This window comes from Harmonia axyridis, chromosome 2 (genome assembly GCF_914767665.1).
Source record: "Harmonia axyridis chromosome 2, icHarAxyr1.1, whole genome shotgun sequence".
NCBI lineage: Eukaryota > Metazoa > Arthropoda > Insecta > Coleoptera > Coccinellidae > Harmonia > Harmonia axyridis.
The window spans coordinates 48,739,308-48,760,016 of record NC_059502.1 but is presented as its reverse complement, the minus strand read 5'-3'; the positions used below and the strand labels follow the sequence as shown (position 1 = coordinate 48,760,016).

Genomic DNA, 20,709 nt, shown 5'->3' with positions numbered 1-20,709 from the left:
CTAGCTCAATGCTAATTTTCAGGATGATAAAGTCATCAGAACTATTGAAAATGCTAGAGGAACACCAGATTATATCAGGTCGATATTTTGCTAATCTAAATGTAGAATAACCATTTCTAGATTCGTGCGAAATTTTGTGTTGATACCGTTTACAGAACCACAGAAAATCCAAGAAAAATATCGACAAAATAACCCAATATTATCGTGAGCTAAGAACCGATAAGAGTTTACATCATATATTTTCGGTGTTCATATTGAATGACAATTTCAAGCTCTATGCCAAATTTTGTGCTAATCATATCAATTATAGAAAATTCAAGAAAAATATATGGAAAATATATATCCAATATTTCTGTGATCAATGTAATAATAGTATATTTTTCTAAAAATTGCAGAATGGGCTCCTATTCCAACACGAATGCGATATTCGAAAACGAGCGACGAAGAAGCGAGTTTTCGAGAGCAAGAGTTATTTTCTCTGTTTCAGTCAAATTTTGTGAAATATTGTGACTTTTGTAAAGTATCTTGGCAATTGGTGTGACTGATACGAACATTGATAGATTACGGAATTTAAATAAATTTGAGTCGTACGCTTCGAATTTTGAAATAATTTAGAATTACGCATTAAATTCCTGAATTATGTCTGACGAATTCGATTCAACACCACCAGAATTATGAGAAATTGCAAATAATGTTGCATATCATTTCACTATATCCAAATTATATTATATTAATTATTGACGTTTGATGAAATTTAATAAGACTGGAAGTGAGTAGAGATAACCACAAAACGAAAAATATAACTGAAAACGATGCTGCAATGTTTTTATAATTGTAATGAACTCATTACGATACTGAAATAAAGAAATAAATATTACATCATTATTCATAAAGATAGATTTTCAAATTTATTGAACTCCTATCAGCACATATACATATATACAATTAGAATGATTTTATATGATCTGAATCTTTGACTTGTACAAATATTTCAACCGAAGATTCCTGGGTCGAAGGAGACACTTTTTCCTTTACCATTTTTTTCGATTCGGCCTGCATGAAAAGATATAGCCAATTAAAATTTTCATAATGAACAGTGCCACCCCTGAAAACCGGCACACACTAGTTTTTCCTAGCATACCTAAGATATACCATTTAAACCTTGGAAATAGTCTACTTCATCAAAAAAACTATTATAAACTCCCTTTAAACATTCCATTTGTGGAACGAAGTGATATTTGTAATACAATAAATGAATTAAGCTAATTTCGTTTGCGATGAAAAATATAGAATATTCTTCTCTCGATTTTCTATTTAATTTAAGATAATAATAACGAATTGAGCTTGCAACCACCCATATTAGCTCGGATATTTATCTGCATTCATTTTTTTACCTATAGTTGTTTATTTCCTTTCGTACAAGAGTTACTATTCAACCTCACATTTCCTCATAAATAAATGAATGATATTCATCTGTCAAAATTCGAATTTTGAACTTAAAATGTTGGCTGAACTAAACAGAATATGAAGAATATGAAGTCCCGTTCATAATTCCAAGAAATTTGAGTACTATTTTTCAAAAAATTATATGGATACAAAATAAATTATTGTGTAATATGTAGTTCATTCGCATCGAAAACAATTCGTTAATAAAATGAAGTATTTGATTTATTTCAACTATCTCATATAAAAATTATGCTTTGCATCAATATTTCTGAAACCATCAATATGAAATATGGAATTGAAAGAATATTATGACGAAGAATGCATATTTTGGACTCCACTTGTGATTTGTTTCATAATGTACCTACACCCGAACTGAACTCTACTACCCGATTCATCTTGATTTTTTCATTGAAAATAAACTATAAGTATTCAATATTAATATCCAAAATTGAATATTCTGATTCTTTCAATGTTGAAAGAAAACAAATTGAGAATGTTCTCAATTTGTTTTCTGAGCAATATCCTAAAGGCATCTAATTTTTCCGAAAAAAAATCGAAAAAAGTCATATTTTATTTTAACAAAGAGCATGAGTCCTGGTGGCTTTTTTGAATGAAAGTATTCAATCTCAATTACATAAGAATTTGGCTAGTACCTATGTATGTAGTGGTATGTATCGATGAAAGCTAAAATGATCTGATGAATATTACCTACAGTAACGTACAATAGCAGCAGTCTTTTGCGGAATTTTCAGATCTTGATTGGTATCCTGTTATAATGGAAATATTTTGTGAAAACTTTTTCAAACACGGACTTGGAAGTGATCTTGATTCTTCAAAACAGAGTGTTGATTTTAATGTAAGTATCTTCATGTTATCAGAGATGTGCCAAACCTCAATAATTTGTGATCAAATTGAGAAGTTGAGGTGGGCTTATTCAAATAACTTCATTTTCAAACTAAGTTGGCTAGTAGGTACTTCAATTCTAAAATTTGAGACATGATATCATAGCAAATATTGATTTCTGTTGTTTTTTATTCAACAAAGAACAAAGTTGCATTTAAATAAAGTACCTAATTTTTTGAATTTCACAGATAATTTTTTCAAGATCAAAATACTAGAAAACGAAGCATTATACGAGAATTAATGAGCAATATTTTCATTTCTCGAAATGGTCAAATATTCATTAATGAAAATTCAACTTACATTTAAGAATTTCTGCTATTTTTATGACATTTAATAGTCATAATGATGAAATTGGAAGATGTGGATGGCATTTCGTGTTCGGAGAAGATTCATAACATCAAGCAAAGCTATGTTCCGAAAATCATTTCCTTCGATAAAACCATTTACGAGATATAACGGAAAATTACATTTTTTTATCGATGTTCAACAGCCTGTATATTTTTAACGGAGCCGAATCGAAAAAAATGGTAAAGAAAGAAAGTGTTTCCTATGTAAGTCAAAGACTCACCCTGTATACTGAAATAGTGAAATTTTTATGGTGTAGAAAAATTCTTGTTTCGAAGATCTTCCTGAATATATGTTTTGGTCCTTTATTGAAACCTTCTTCAGGATTCTCAAATGATAAAATAATATAAATATAATAATAATCACAATCATTGTTTACAAAATAAAACGCACCGAAATGCGTGTCGAATCATATTATGCGATAAGACATTTTTATTTCGGTGCGTTTCAATTTGTAAGTAATGACTGAGATGTTTTTTATTTATAATTTATTATTCTCAAAATCCTAAAGAAGGTCTCAACCAAGCACCGAAACGTATACCTAATGCTACATAATATTACATCTTGCTTTATTAGGTTATCAGTTGTACAAACGATTGTAAGTGAAAAAAATTCACTTTTTCATGGCATGAAATTAAACGAAAACCATCATCATGGTGAGATTGAGGTTCAGGATTAAGAAGCAACGATATTTATTAACCGTGACAAAAATGGCACGGCACCAAGTTTGATTTCACTTCGGAGATGGTCCGCCGGTAAATGATCTGTCTCAGGTGTAACGACCTAGACCGAAACTGGGTCAAGAGCACAGGTCACGAATAGTATATAATAATAATTGAATGGATACCTCACACCAAGGAGGAAGCGGTCTTCGTTCAGACACAAATTCCGTGGTAACAATGTCGCAGGTATTTTATCGTTAAGTGCAAGTTTTTGATTGGAACTCGGTTCCATAGATACCAAATTTTTTCAGGTATAATATGTATTACGTTATATCTCGAGTCATTAATTATTCATACATATATTTGGTGGCGTGTTTCAGAAGATGTAATGTTGAATAAAATTATTACGGCAACATCTTCACGCAACTGAATACGGTCGAAATTTTCATATTTAGGCTAGGTTGAATGGTAACTGAGATTTATTCGTTTCCCCATCATCAGAAAGGAAATTTTCGGCATTTTTACTCGGCGATAATAGCATATATAACAATTTGATTCATCTACAAGTACCAAGTTCATGTTTTATGGATAAAATTATGAAAAATATCACTGCGAAGTTTGACCAATATAATAATTAATAAAATATTTTTCAACACAAAATCCAGCCTGATTTAATTCTGATTGCGGACAAGGAACCTCTGTGAAGCGAAAAAATTGTTATATTAAATAATTAAAATTGGAAATAGAATAACTGCCATTTAATTTCTATTGAAGATTCAGCCACACAGCGTGATATTTATTATTATTTTCTTTTAAATCATATAAGACTATGTGTATGATATGAAATTTGAGGTTTTTTCCTGTTTTATGTATGATGTGAATAACTGACTGATATAGGGTAATTCACAGGCGTAGCCAGGTTTCAGTTTCGGAGGGGTTTCAGATTCAGATTATCGACTGCACCCAGGCAGCGCTCCGGCCAGTGACTACAAGGCACCTTTTATTTAAGAAGGTACTCACCACAAAATGGAATTCCCTCTGGTAACCAATCCCCATTTTGGCACACACGTCTAGAAGGACCTAGAAGCTCGAAACCTCTCTCACATGTGTAGGTCGCTACAGTCCCTGGACCCAAATCTTCATCTGAAAACGTTATGGAAGAATGTGCTGGTGCTCCTGGAAAACGACATTCGGACGCAAAAACTGAAAAAAAAAACAAATTTGAATCAGGATTATGTTGCCATTATTTCGAGTCGAGTGTCAATAGCATACAATTTTCTTGTTTCTTCTTATTTTAAGCAGCCAGCCATGGTCTTCACCAGAATCATAGAAAATTCAAGAAGAATAATAAAAAGAAACACCCAATATTTCTATAATTACCAGTTCGACCAGGTTAATATTTTGCATTTATATGTAACGGGTGTTTTTTTTCGAGGTATATAACTTTAAGTTGGCATTACTGTTCAAGATGGCGACCGATTTGATAGCTGTTAAGTGATTTATTCTCAGTTTGGTTTGACAATTCATCATGAATAGGCCAACGCCTGAACAACGCTTGAAAATAGTGCAATTTTATTTCGAAAATAATGGTTCTGTGCGGAATACGTATCGCCCACTACGTCCATTTTATTTTGTTTAGCGATGAAGCGCACTTCTGGTTGAATGGCTACGTCAAAAAACAAAACTGCCGCATTTGGAGTGAAGCTGATCCTCAAGTGTAGATATGTCGAAACACCGTTACATCCAGAAAAACTGACTGTTTGGTGCGCTTTATGGGCTGGTGGAATCATTGGTCCGTACTTCTTCAAACACGATGATGGTCAGAACGCTAGAGTCAATGGTGATCGGTATAGAGACATGATTACTAACTTTTTCATTCCTGAATTGAACAACCATGATGTCCAGGAGCTGTGGTTCCAACAAGACGGCGCAACATGTCACACAGCTCGTGCCACAATCGATTTATTGAAAGACACGTTTGGTGACCGCTTATAAATAAATAAAAAAATAAAATTTCACGTTTTGGACCTGTAAATTGGCTTCCAAGACCTTGTGATTCAACACCGCTAGACTACTTTATGTGGGGCTATGTAAAGTCATTGGTCTATGCGGATAACCCACAAACCCTTAACCATTTGGAAGATAACATTCGTCGTGTTATTGCCGATATACGGCCACATGGAAAAAGTCATCGGAAATTGGACGTCCAGATTGGACTACATCCGAGCCAGCCGTGGCAGTCATATGCCAGAAGTCATATTTAAAATGTAATGCCACAAGATTATCTTGCGGATAAATAAAATTCATGTCAATCGAATAATCCATCGTTGTTTTATTGCAATTTAAAGTTTTACAACTCTAAAAAAAACACCCTTTAGTTTGTTTTATTCCGGATATTATGCCTTCCAGTTACTTTGTATATGTAAAGTTACTTTTTTTGTATCAATTTTTGTGGAATAAAATTGAATTGAAATTAAAATAAAGATACAATGTTGATAACTATCAAATTGTGAAACATACCTAACTACATTTTTCAATCGAGGAATCTTCGATTTCATTGATGAATTTGGGAGCAAAATTTTTGAATAATCTCGTTAAATATAGTTGATTGAATAACTCTTTCGTCCTGCCCATTTTTGAAATGTTATATTAATGTGTTAATATTTATATACAAATCGTTGAAAAATTCGCACGACTATGTGGTGAAATTCAAGGATCACCTTGAATTTTTCCAAACAAAATGATTTAAAGTTGAGGATGATCTGAAAACTACAATAAATATTATATATAAAAAATTATTGTTTCAAATGATATTTAGAAATATACACATGAACAGTTTTAATAAAGGTTTCTGTCTTAACCGATCATAGATATCTCCCTATGTAACTGAAGTCTAGAATGTGAAGATTCTTTATATTGTACCGGGTTTTTCACCATAATTTGACCCCCCCTTTAACTTTGTTACTACAATAGGTACAAAAAAATGTTTCTTACAAAAGTTTCACGGAATCGACTAGTGATCACTGATTATTAATCCCTGGTCAAAATAAATTATATCCGTCCGTCCATCTGGTCAACATTAAACACGATAACTCTTGAACGAGGATACCTAAAAAATTGAATTTTTTAAAGTAGATTTGTGTGTCTAGAATCTCGAGGTTAAGTTCGTTGCAAAATTAAGAGTTTCATTATTAGAGCCCTTGAAAATACATTTTCCTGATAATTTCAAAACTACGAATTTTATCGATATGAAATATTGTCAAAAAATATACCCATAATCTCCGCGACAATAGTTAATATTGGGCGTGTAGATGTAAAATAACGAATCCAAGCTTAATGTAAAAACCTTATTGATCGCTTCACCAGAACCATATAGAAAATTGAATTAAATCAAAAAATAAAAATATTTCGTAAGAACAGATTGAGCTATAGGTGGAGACTTAATTTGTTCATCTGAAGTAACTACTCCTGTGTCATCAGAACTATAGAATTTTATTTTCAATAACCAAATACTTGAAAGACCTTGCTCAGAGATTTTTATAATTTTTTCAATAATTTTTTCTGTTTCGGATTTTTCTCATATCATTTAACAAGTCGTTGAGGAATAACTTCGGATTTTAATCCACCTGCAATAGTTAATTTAATATCTGGAAAAATCTGTGTATGAGTAGGAAAAGGATATCTGATATACCTATAGTTGAATTTATATCAATTGTTAAAGAAATCAGGAGAGTATATCATGGATTTAGCCCAATTCAACCGACTTCTTAAAAATTAATAAAATGTTAACGGCAAAAAAAATTGATCGCAAATAATCTTATGCTCTAGTTCAAGAGTGATTGTTTGGAATTCATTTCAGTATTCAAATCATGTAGACAATCCGCAATAACTGCATAAAGACAGTGATGATAAAATTTCATAATCAGATCAAGAAATAGACCAAGAATAACAGATTGACAACACGCAACGGCTAATTTTTGAATGATAGAAAAATCCAAATAAGAATTCGTAAGAGAATTGTCACTATCTCCTAACTTATCGGGTGTCCCAAGGTGAGTGGCCTATTAGATTATTATGGAAACTATTGATGGTATAAATTTCAAATTTTCTCGATAGATATTTGGCCATGTTAGGTACATTTTTAAAATAATTTCACATTTCCAGTGTTGCCGGATGTACGACAATTTGGCAACAACTTTGTTATTTTGAATAGGACATCCGGTATTTCTATTTTTTTATGATACTCCATAAAATATTGAATCTATTCACTCTCACTTGTCCATCCCTATCTTCAACGGTTTTTGAGTTATTAATTATTTTTCGAAATTTTTGATCAGATTGGCGTATTACGAAAATGACTCTAGTTCGTTCAATATTTGAGATTTAAGACAGAAATTTTGCAATTCGTTAGATATTGATCTGATCTGTGTCACTGCTCTTGAATTATGGTTGTCAATAATACAGGACGGACCAAAAAAAAATCATCATTTGCCAAGTTACAAAATTGTAAAAAAGTCTATTTTTTCAAATTAGACACCTAGTATATTTTTCAATTTTTGGAATCAGTACAACACACTCTACAATTTTTCGATTCACGTCCCTATACCTATCTCAACTGGATTCCGAGTTATATGCGTTATATGTGTATATCTTTCTTGAGTCATTATTTATAGAAAAACCTCGGAACAAAACACCTGTTAGGCAATTATTGTTTATTTTGACATTTATGGATTGAACTGATTCATTGATATATCGATCTTTGAACCAAATAGAGAACATAACAATACAAAAGATATTAACACTTATTGAATCAATGTGAAATCTAATAAACGCATATAACTCGGAATCCAGTTGAGATAGGTATAGGGACGTGAATAGAAAAATTGTAGAGTGTGTTGTACTGATTCTAAAAATTGAAAAATATACTAGGTGTCTAATTTGAAAAAATAGACTTTTTCACAATTTTGTAACTTGACAAATGATGAATTTTTTTGTTCTGTCCTGTATTATTGACAACCATAATTCAAGAGCAGTGACACAGATCAGATCAATATCTAACGACTTGCAAATTTTCTGACTTAAATCTCTAATATTGAACGAACTAGAGTCATTTTCGTAATACGCCAATTTGATCAAAAATTTCGAAAAATAATTAATAACTCAAAAACCGTTGAAGATAGGGATGGAAAAGTAAGAGTGAATAGATTTAATATTTTATGGAGTATCATAAAAAAAATAGAAATACCGGATGTCCTATTCAAAATAACAAAGTTGTTGCCAAATTGTGGTACATCCGGCAACACTGGAAATGTGAAATTATTTTAAAAATGTACCTAACATGGCCAAATATCTATCGAGAAAATTTGAAATTTTTACCATCAATAGTTTCCATAATAATCTAATAGGCCACTCACTTTGGGACACCCGATATATGATGAAACTTTTAGTTCTGAGATTGAAATCAGCTTTTCCTGCAAAAAGCTACAGTTATATGTTGAGAACATCAATTGCACACTCAAAATATTTCCGCTTATATATAGGGTGTCTCATTCAAGAGGAATAAATAAAGCTCATGATTTTTCTTCTATAACCTACTGAATTTTGTAAAATTTTTCAAATTTTACCCATTCGAATCTTTGGTAACGAAAATGATGGGTTTTATTGTTGGATATTCTGCTTAAATTTTCAATTCACGCAGCGTTCGATATGAATAAAGCTTGTACTCGTAATTCTCATTATGCTTATCTATATCTAAATACAAAATTTCATGTCAATCGAATACGTAGGTTTGAAATTATCAGAAAATAAAATTTCGCATTCCCATATTTCGAGAACCCCTAAAGTCGAATTTCGCCCGAACTGGACCGCGAATTTCAAGAAACGAATATACCCTAAGAGTTCCAAGTTTCGATTGAGTACGGAATCGTAATCAACGAGTTGATGTCAGTCCTAGCTCAAAATATAGATATAGAAGCAAAGATAATATGACGCTCGATCGGAAAACAAGCACTTCAAATAATTAACAAAATGGTTTGTTCGAAATGCTAAATGAAGTTTTTAAAATTTCATGGATCTGTAGGAAATGAACTCAAATCAGAATATTATATGAATAGTGCATTTCGAATCATATCAATACACATTTTTAATTTCAAGGAACATCTAAACGATTTCTGCATTTTTCTCATTTTAAACATAGATTGTTCTAAAATGATAAGATTTCACTAATTGATGAAAAAAGTGGAAAAATTCAGTTCTGTCCGGTCCGGAAAACGATACATCTAAAAAAAAAAATCTAGAAACTTTCATTCATTCATGCAGAATAAGTATCGAAAAAAGGTTCAAATTTACTTCGAATATACAATTATCAGAACCATAGATTTTTGTCTCTGCTTAGAGCTTTTGACAACCTTTTTTCTTCAGCATATTTCAGAAATAAATATTTCGCTGTTTATTCTTTGATTTGAAATCTTCAAATCAAATATGTAATGTATTCTCCAAATTCAGGGTTTTCACATATTTCATAAATAAATATTTTGAACTCAGTTAATGCTTATTCAATACGTGAATACCAAGTAAATAAACCTACTAGAAAACTAAGGGGTTCACTCATCTATAGGTATCTGGATTAACTTTCGTTTTTAATTTAGAAATTTACTTTCTGAAGTTTCATTATTAAAATTAATAAACGAGGCCAGATTTCAAAAAGCTTTGATGAGATAATGAATCTAATATCAAACGAAAGATTATTTTCATTTAATTTATTTTAAATGATTACCTACTTTCATTTTAAAATCTAAAAACTAATTTATGACAGTTTTCAGTGATTTGTATGTTGATGTGTTCATACTTTTGAAATGACTAGGAAAATGTATCAATAATGCTTCAATATGACATATCAACATGATGCCAATTGAATCTATTTGAAAGTTAGTTGATATGTTGTTAATAATTCAATTATTTCATTATTGAAAAGTACTGGACATGCTTTTTCGAAAGCTTGAACAAGAACGATCAAAGTCACATCAACAAAGTAAATTTCATGAATTATCAACTCTCCTATTATGTTGAAAAAATCAATAATTGAATTTTTCGATGAATCATTATCAACAAAGAAGTGTTTTTTTCACTTCAAATTCCCTCAACCCATAAAATTGCAGCTTCGAATTTATATCACTATCATAATACAATGGGTACTGATATGGTTTTCCTTTATCAAAAATTTTAGTGTCATTAAAAATTCAAGTAAAATTGGAAATAATTCGAAATCTCAGTTGGTTTCAAAGATATTATTTGATTTCATTAATATTATTCAGATTTAGAAATAGTAGTTGAAATGTTTGTTATTAAAGTTGAGTTAAGTAAGAAAAAGAAAGGGTAGTTGAATGACAGATCATAGACAGTGGCATAAATAGACAGTACATAGAAAATGAGAGCATCGATTGTAGAATGGAGAGATGAAATGAAAATCCACGATAGCGGGAAAAAGAATGCAATAGAGACGTCAAGCGGAAATTATAAGGGGGATATAGAACACAGATTAATTTGGAGAATTCGAATTTGGAATCGATAGAATTTGAAGTTGGAAATATAGTATATAACATTACTAGCAAGGTAAGAGGGTTTTTACTGGCGAATGGAGGATATAATTGACGAGCCGCAGGCGAGTCAGTTACCTCCTTGAGCCAGTAAAACCCGTTACCTTGCGTGTATTGTTTTATATTTTATTTGTTTCTCATTTGTAAAAAGGTTAGATAAATTCCAAAAAAATCTCAATAATTTGTCTCAAATGTCGTAAGCTATCATAGACATATATTTATATAAGTCTATGTAAGCTATGGAAGCGTTGCCATGAACATGTCTGTTTATTTTTCTTTACATTTGTTTTGGCGAAAGAGAGAATGAATGTACCAAAAGAAATTATTGAGGCAGCCAGTAGTGTAGCTTCAAGTTTATTACCTGCAAAATCAGCTTCAAGGTACGAGCGAGAATACGACGACTTCAAAAAGTGGCAAAACAAAAATAGTGTGATTGGGGTAACTGAAGATGTTTGTTGGTCTACTTGAATCAACTATCAGCTAGATTCCGCCCTAATACTTTATGGGCAAAATGGTCTAGGCTGAAAAGCTGCTTGGAAATGAAAGAAAATGCCCCTGTTCGCAGGTTTGTTTTCCTTAAAAAAATTATTGAAAAATATGACGTTTAGTTGTCATTTGCAGATTTCAAAAGTTAATAGCGTTTCTGAAACGAAAAAATGAGCGTTATACGCCAAAAAAGGCCAAGGTATTAAGTAAAGAAGAGGCTGAACAATTTCTTTTACATGCTCCTGATGACCAGTGGTTGCTGGCTAAAATTGTAACAATATTTGGGATTTTTGGATGTTGTCGATGTGACGAAATTCTCTCCTTAAACATGAATGATCTAGAAGATATGGGAAAATACGTTATTGTGACATTTAACAACAAGAAGATTCACCATAACCGATGATGGCTGCAGCTTCAAGCCTTGCATGTTATACAGACAATATGTAAATCTTCGGCCTCCTGGAACAGAAAGCCTGAGATTTTTTATTGACATACCCACATGGAAAAATCTGTGTTACTGGAAATAACAATTGTACCATGATTTTCAACATATATGACGATAAAACGAAATTTTCTAATGTAAATAATGCTACTAACTTGTAAAAATTTTGCAAGTTAACTGTCAGTTTTACAAGTTAGTGACTTGATAAAATAAACTTTCTTGATTAATATTGTGTTTTTGGAAACTGACGTTTACAAATGAGAAACAAATAAAGTTATTAACGAGTTAAAGAAGAAGACATACATATATTGAAATAGTTTTGGAATTGGAATTGAAAAGGGAAATTGGAATTGGAAAGAAATTGGAGTTATAACATCGAAGTATTATTGAAAAAGAGTTTTATTTTGATAGACTATGGAACAAGAGTATGGAATTTGGAATTAGAAAGAAATATTGGATTGCATAGAAAAGAAAATCATTAGATAAATTTTTTTTTAATTGCTTATATAAAATTTCAATAGTTAAGTGATATTAGATAAGGTAGATAGGTTTCGTTTGTTTCAAAAAAGAAAATAATAAATTTTTATAGTTTTCTCTGAACCCACCTGGGAAAAGAGTTATTTCAAATAGAGAAAATTCATATTTTTGTTTGGATCTAGTTAAGAAAATTTTCACAATTCAAATTGAGAGATCCATATCAGTACCTACTATTATTTTTCAAAAAAGCAAAAAGTCAGCTTCTCCATGGTCTCATCGTCGGGATAAAAAAAAGTCAAATAAAAAAAGAGAATGACCTTGATTATTACTCCGCACCAAGAAAATACCGAAAATACTTTTGAAGAAATCATCAAATGAATCATTCATTTTATTAAGTAGTCAGCATTCATAGTTGATATAATTCTGTATTGCCTGTTAGATTCTAATCGTTGAAGAAATATAGGTCAATTAATGTTTTCGGTTGAAAAAGGGTATCATGCCATGTAATTATGCATCGAACCTACGACGCGCATATACTAGGGTCATGTTGTTTCAAAAGGCTAGATTTGTTCAGAATATGTTCTTATAATGTTGATGGGCATAGCTTCAACTGCTGTATATGACGGTGAATGTATTCATTCGAACAATTTTCAGCAGCAAAATAACTTTTTCTGAGAGCGAAAAAAATTTCTAAGAGAATATGAACGATTATGTCGAACGTTGAATGGGTATAGCGGACGATAAGTTTGGCGGACCGTAATCCATTTTAGAAATGAATTTTCACAACTTTCAATTGTTCAACCGTTCATGAGGAATGACGAAACGTACTGAGCCCAAAGCAACACCAAATAGTCAAACTGACAATCTACAGTCTACAGGGTTTCCAATTTCGACTCCTATTAAACGTTTCTGGAGAACTTCTTCTTTCGGTGCTGTGCTTGTCTTCACGGAATGAAAATTATGTTTCTGAAAACATTTTTGTTTGAATTTTTTTTTTTGTGATGTTAGATTAAGATAATTCTTATTAACTTTCTGTGATAACTGTTGCATTATTCCGAATAGTTATCAAAATATCAATAAAAAACTGAAAAAATGATGATATGCTCTGAGTATTCTATTTATTGGACGTATTCTCAATATTGTGAGCGCGAACCGTATTTACATTTCCTAAGTAGAAGGGAATTAATTGGAATGTCGGGCATTTGGCTTTGATTTCAGAAAAATCATCACAGAGTGTTTCAAATTTGTGAACACATTTCGACCATTATTTGTGTTATTCAAATCAGAATTGGTTGTTTTATATCATTGTTGTATATTGAAACTCAACTCTTTCGAATGTACAATAACAGAAAATTGAGTATTTTTCAATATTTTTCTTATCTCTGATTCTTTAAAAAAATTCAAGTTCCTAAGCTTTTCCGTTCCAGAGTTATCGTGTTTACGGCTGAACCGGAGCGAACATACAGACAGAATTGAATTTGACCGTGGATTCGACATCATCAACTCTTATCGATTGAGACCATTCCGGTCTCATAATTTCAAAAATGTCATCATGATGAAATGATATAGCGCTCATTTTGGGGAACGAATCCTCAAAAAACACCCTTTACTTAATGTCGGAATAAACGGATGTTTGTTGATATTCGTCACCATATATTTCCGATGTGCTAGTGACCTAAAATTCGAGGACTACACTTATGCATACATAAACTTAACCGGTAGTGAATACATGATACACCTCTACCTACATACTTTCTTTTGAGAGCATTGTTTGGACACATCGGTTGGCAAAATATATTTTAATTACGGAATTTCAACAATTTTTGACCTGCATAATGTTTTTTTTTTAGTGAAACGAATAATTAACACCATAGGAAACGTAAATGCAAAATGAAATAAAAACCAGTTATTAATGAAGTTCAAAGAAGATTATTAACTAGTTCATTCGCATTAGAATCGACATATTTTGTTAATCGGGGAAGTACGAGAATTTCAAAGTAACATAGCATTTAACACAACCTGTCTCAAATCAACTAATTGTCGAAAAAGTCAAGGGCAATAGATATTTCGTGCATTTTCGGTCGGTTGTTCCTGTTGCAATTTTGTTACCAATTCCTAAGAAATGAAATTTTGGATTTCGAGTTGTGAGTACCTATGAATGTGAAAAATTTCTAGGTGATCATATAGAAAATAGAAAAAAATTATCGATAGTTATCACAAGTAAATATTCCTATACTCATCGTAAAACACTTTTTTCATGAACCTCAGGACATGTTAAACGAATTAAGTCCAATGTGCTCTACAAACGACCTGAAATATATGAAAACGTTTTTCATTGGAAAGCTATGAAGTGATCAACTGATTATATGAGTAATCAGAAAGTATGGTTGATATCAATAATTTGTACTAATACGGAGGTGAAATCGAATCAATAATTCAAAAGTGGGACATAAATGCTCTAAAATGAGTCACATTTTGTCGCCTATCTTTCAAGGAACGAAGATTTGCAACCAAGTTTACGTAGGATAGAACCGAAATACCTGGAATTATACACTATACCGTTAATCAGGCTGACGATCTTAAATTCTTGAAACGCCATATTTCCGACTCATAAATTGCATTTTAAAATACTAAAAATACTAGCAGCGGGTTTCATAAAACTTTGATTGGCGAATCAACTTGTTGATTTTAGTTTTGAATCTATGGAAGTGAACTGAAATTAAACACAGAAATGATTTTTCTCTATTTCAGTATCGTAATGAGTTCATTACAGTTCTAAAAACAGTGCTGTAATGAACTCATTACAGCATCGTTTTCAGATATATTTTTCGTTTTGTGGTTGTCTATGCTGACTTCCAATCCTATCAAATTTCAACAAACGTCAATAATTGTCAATATAATATAATTTGGGGATATAGTGAAATGATTTGCTACATTATTCGCAAATTCTCTTAATTCTGGTAGTGTTTAATCGATTTCGTCAGACATAATTCACGAATTTAATGGGTAATTGTAAATTATGTCCTAATTCGAAACATACGATTCATATTTAAATTCCGTAATCTGTCAATTTTCGTAACAGTCACACCAACTGCCAAGATACAATACAAAAGTCACTAGGATATATAATCTGAATTTTTCATTGAATTTCGACAATTTTTGGCAAAACTTGTCTGAAATAGAGAAAATATCGTCTAATACTCGTTGCAGAAGGCAATTCCAACACTCATGCGTTCCAAAACTCGCTCCTTCGTCGCTCGTTTTTGAATTTCGCATTCGTGTTGGAATAGGAGCCCATTCTGCAACTTGTTTTAGAATATACTATTATGAAACACACCATAGGTATCACTAATAAAACTCATTTGTTTTCGATCAAATTGAATCAAGTGAAAATCAAGTTTCGAGAAAAATTTCAAGCTGATCACATTATCAGAACCGTAAGAATAAACTCAATATTTCAGTGAAATAGAAGGATCGAGATTTTGCGTGTTCCTATAGAATAACAATATCTATGTAGATTCGTGCAAACATATCCTATCAGAACCATAAAAAATTCCAGCAGAATATTCGAAAAGAAATCTAACGTTTCAGTAGCAACAAATCCGACCTAGTAGTAGGTTTAGATCTATAACAGCAATTTCATGGTCGATGCAAAATTTCATGTCGATATCGTCAGTTGAACTATAAAAAATTCAAGCAAAATATCGACAAAAAAAATCTTCAGATGGTCATCATAACCTCAGAAAATTCCAGCAGAATATTGAAAAGAAACCTGACGTTTCAGTAGCACTAGCAGTAGCAACAAAAAAATATCATCTTATGGTCATCAGAACCTTAGAAAATTCTAGCAGAATATTGAAAAGAAACCTAATGTTTCCGTAGCAACAAATCCGAGCTAGTTGTAGGTTTAGATCTATAACAGCAATTTTAAAGTAGATGCGATATTTCATGTTGATCTCGTCAGCTGAATTATAATAAAATTCAACCAAAATATAGGCAAAAAAATTAAGAAAGCGTGAGATGTTATTTATTAATATCATCTCATATTTACCTATAAACAGTTCTGAGGGTTTCAAGGGCACAATTGGCGCATGAATGAACGAGCGCTCAAAGCTCATGCCTTCACATTTGCTCTCATACCTATTACTAGGTATAAATTTCGGTATAAATATAGAGTGATTATTTATATTTTCCTATTATGACTATAATAGATTAATAAGAATGATTCAACTTTGAGTAGCTCAATTTAACATTTTGACAATTAAAATATTTCTATAGGGTATTACTCATATAGGATATAAGATTAAAATGATAATAACATTGTAGTGACCTGTGAAATATTTTTTAACGCTTTTACTAGTACTGAATATCCCTATGATAACATTTTGAAATTAATATTTGATTTCAATTTCAAATTTTCTTTACCTGCGAAAAGTGATTTAAATATTAAAAGAAACATCATTTTTAATGACCCTGAACAGTCTTTGAGGAAAAATATTTCACGTTTCAAGCACATTTTTTATAATCCTCAATGTTTTTGAAGTCGATCACCCTGTTATCGTATAAGTTTTAGGAGAGTCGGTATCCGCTACTGAGAGATGTAGATGTACTTATCTACACATTGTATCAAAATTTTCCTTGCATAAATAATGATTGGTGATATTCATTACCTAAAAGTTAATAAGAAATGTTTGGTTGACAACCTTGTAAATTCATTCATTCCATTCAGCCTTTTAAATACATAGCTCATATTCTTCAGCTGAAAAAATCTATATGATTCGCTGTTTAATTCTCGGTTAGAATTGAGTTGTATTCCGAGAAAAGCTCTGAATGAGTGTAGGTAAAGGTAGTGCTTTTTAAAAGAAAACCAAAATTTGTGGGCAATCACTGTTTTCAATCTTGAAAACTATTTCAATTTGATTTGACTACTCAAATAATGTAGTTATTCACTTTTGAAGAAAAGCATGAAAATCTTTAAAATTGAGATGAGTACAGTATTTCCAGTGCCTATATAAAAATATAAATTCCGCTCCGTTTTTATACAATTCTGAGAGAGTAAAAAAAATGAATACCTATTTATTTCAAACATCTTGAATAATGGTGACTGGAGACACGCATTTGTGTTAAATTTCAAATGAAATAACGGAATCAATCAAATATGTTTGGAATTTATAGATACAAAATAAATAATACTTCAGTCATATGCGCTGTACCGTTACGCATTCTCCAGCTACAAGATTTTCCCGAATAGCGAAACTTACCCAAATCGTTGAATATTAGTCCAAAAGCCGCGTTAAATAATATGAACGAGCACAATTCGGTCAGTCTAAAAAGCCCGCACTTACGACACCCTGACATCGCGGATGGCCGTTGTATTCGGGAAACAGTTAGTGGCGTTCTGCAGGAGCTCACACAGTTCACACTTCACCGATGGTACTCTGGAACTGTCGGACCCCACGGTTCAGGTGTACGGTTTCGGTGCTCGAGAACGAAGAAATGAAGACAGTCGCACGAAATCTAGGCCAGACACGCCAGCTCGAAACCTCAAGAATGGAGGCGATGTTATCACGCCGCCAAAAAGATGTGACACAATTTTGAGGAGCTTCTTTCTGTCTGTTGCAACATGTTGAGGTAGGGTAGGAGTTGGTTCTATGTGGAATATGGTATTTATATCAAAGCTGTGCCAAAGCATTGTGCTTAGTGCTTCCGAAAGCACTTGTAGGCTTTTTGTGCTCCCGAGCACTTTTTAAAAGTAGTGCTTAGTGCTTAATAATCCCAAAAGTGCTCCCGAGCACTGCAGTGCTCGCGAGCACTTTGGCGGATTACTAAGCACTAAGCACTTCCGAATTTTTGTCATAACACGAATGTACGCCGACGCTTTGGTTTTGGTACCCAGATGATGTAAAACGATCAATGTTAGGTACTGTATTGAATTCACAACAGTAACAAACATCTGACGCTGGCACTTCTGTGTGAATTTAATGCACAGTTTTATAGACCAGATTAGTTTTATTATTTACCTTGAAACATATAAATAAATAAATAGATAAATACGTATTATATTTATATTTGTTTAATTCGATAAAAAATCAATTCATTTGTTAAGAAAAAGGAGAATATGAAATTAAATTTTAAATCATTATTATCATGATTTTGGAATTTTATATTTCATTACAAATCTTAAAGGTAATAGAGAAAATACCATTCTCTTTTTTTCAACACGAGCGAGATGTTTCAAATCGAAAAATATCAATAAGAATTTCAATATTTGCATGATTGAGGAAAGTCTTATTAGAGTTTGATCAATATACCTTTTCAGTTTTTTTATGAACATTATTTTCATATTTCAATGAAGTTATTTTGATCTCTTGAAGTAAGATATTTTCGAACATTTTGCGATTCCAAACATGAAATATTCGATTATACAGGGTGTCCCGGGAAGAATGCAACAAATGGATACCATAAATTATATATACAGATGATTTTCATTTGATTGCTTCAACGAAAACGTTTATGATAGATAACGTGGATCTTTATAAAATCGAAGGATACACATACATGTACAATTATAGAACTTTCAACAAAAATTATGGGGTTGTGATATCCCATGTCCAAAAAAGTTCAATAGAGACTTAGCTGAATACATTGGAACAATAACAAGTAATAATAGTACGTGGGATTATCATTTAATTGTAGAAGATATTAACATTGATCTTTCAAAGAATAATGAAATATAGTTGATGAATACATGAATGTCTTTAGTTTTTTTGGATATAAATCCAATATAAATGATGTAACTAGGTCTTCTAGTGGTAGTTGCCTTGACCATATATTTCTATTAGGATGTCGCCAATCTGTTGTAAATCAGAAGAGATCGTTTATTATTCGTACGGACATCACTGATCATTATATAGTTAGTTTATGCCTCAACCTGAAAGAAAAACCTCCCGAAAAAGTTATTAAATACAAAACTTATATTTATTATCAGCAATTAAAAAATGATTTAAAGGAAATTGATTGGCACGAATTGATGAAAAATGAAGATGTGGACTCATTCGCACAATTGTTTATTGACTTATTGAAGCATTACACACAGAAACATAAAACAAAAATTAAGTTGAGCCATAGGAAATCTGGGAGAAGCGACTGGATCACTATGGGATTACTCAAAGCCATAAACAGGAAAAACTATTTATACAAGGAAATGATGAAATATCAGTTCAATATTGAGATAAAACAACAATATACAAGATACAGAAATATTTCATACAAGTTGATCAGGAATGCTGAAAGAGATTACATGAACACCTTTGTCACGAAATACACTTCAGCAACAAAATCACTTTGGTCTTACGTGGAAAACCTCTGCGGTAGATCCAAACCTGAAACAGAAATGAAATCTATCGTTAATAATCAAGGACAGGAAGTAACAAACACGGAACAAATTGTAGAGGAATTCGGAAGCTATTACAACGAAGTAGGTAAAAAGCTAGCAGATAATATACCTTATACTTTAGAGAAGAAAGAGGTTGAAATTTTTTGTAATGTCTTATATCGAATGTAGCCAAAATTTTAGAGAAATTATTGAAGATCAGAATTGTCAAGTTCCTAGAAAAAAATAAAATTATATCTGAACACCAGTACGGTTTCAGAGGAGGTAAATCGACTGAAGATGCTATTAGGAGAATGATAGCAAGGGTATACAGTTGGTAATATAGTAGAAAAACTGGTCTGTGTGTCATTGTAGCCTTAAAAAGGCCTTCGACACGGTTTCACACAAAAAAATTTTAGATGAACTCTACCGAAACGGCTTCCGGGGTAAATCATATGAATTATTGAAAAGCTTTTTAACTGATAGGGTCCAATTCGTAAAAATAAATGATTTATCTAGTAAAATGAGGAACATCGAATTTGGAGTACCCGAGGGAACAGTGATGGAACCAATCTTGTTCTTAGTTTATATGAATGGTTTATTACAAATGGAGAAGAAAGGTGAGGTCATCAGTTTTGCGGATGACACTGCCATATTTTACGAGGGAAATTCTTGACAAGAATTGAAATCCAAGACTGAAAAAGGTCAGGTCTTCCGAACTTGGGTCCTCTGAAAGTCAACGACTGCACAGTTATACCCGAAACTAACTCCAGTATCTCGGCATTACAATCGATAGACATCTAAAATGGAACATACATATAGACAATTTGGTGAGAAAACTTAGATGCCTTCTATCGAAGTTTAGATACCTTAAAAATGATTTGGAATTAGAAACGTTAATGCAGATATATAATGCTCTATGCCAATCGCTGATAAAGTATGGAATTATTGCCTGGGGTGAAGCATACGAAAGTCACATAA

The 20,709-nt window shown here is 31.8% G+C and overlaps 1 protein-coding gene across 1 annotated transcript in view; it reads right to left on the bottom strand.

The window, feature by feature from the left end:
- The window catches only part of LOC123672859, an 80,549-nt gene extending 62,663 nt beyond the window's left edge, over positions 1-17,886 (bottom strand). Inside the window, exons 1-2 of the mRNA XM_045607177.1 lie at positions 17,618-17,886; positions 4,377-4,559 (exon numbers count right to left, since the gene is read on the bottom strand). Of these exons, the coding sequence (XP_045463133.1) occupies positions 4,377-4,559; positions 17,618-17,714 (280 nt within the window). The 5' untranslated portion in view covers positions 17,715-17,886. The remainder of the gene's footprint in view (positions 1-4,376; positions 4,560-17,617) is intronic.
- Positions 17,887-20,709: the final 2,823 nt, after the last annotated feature.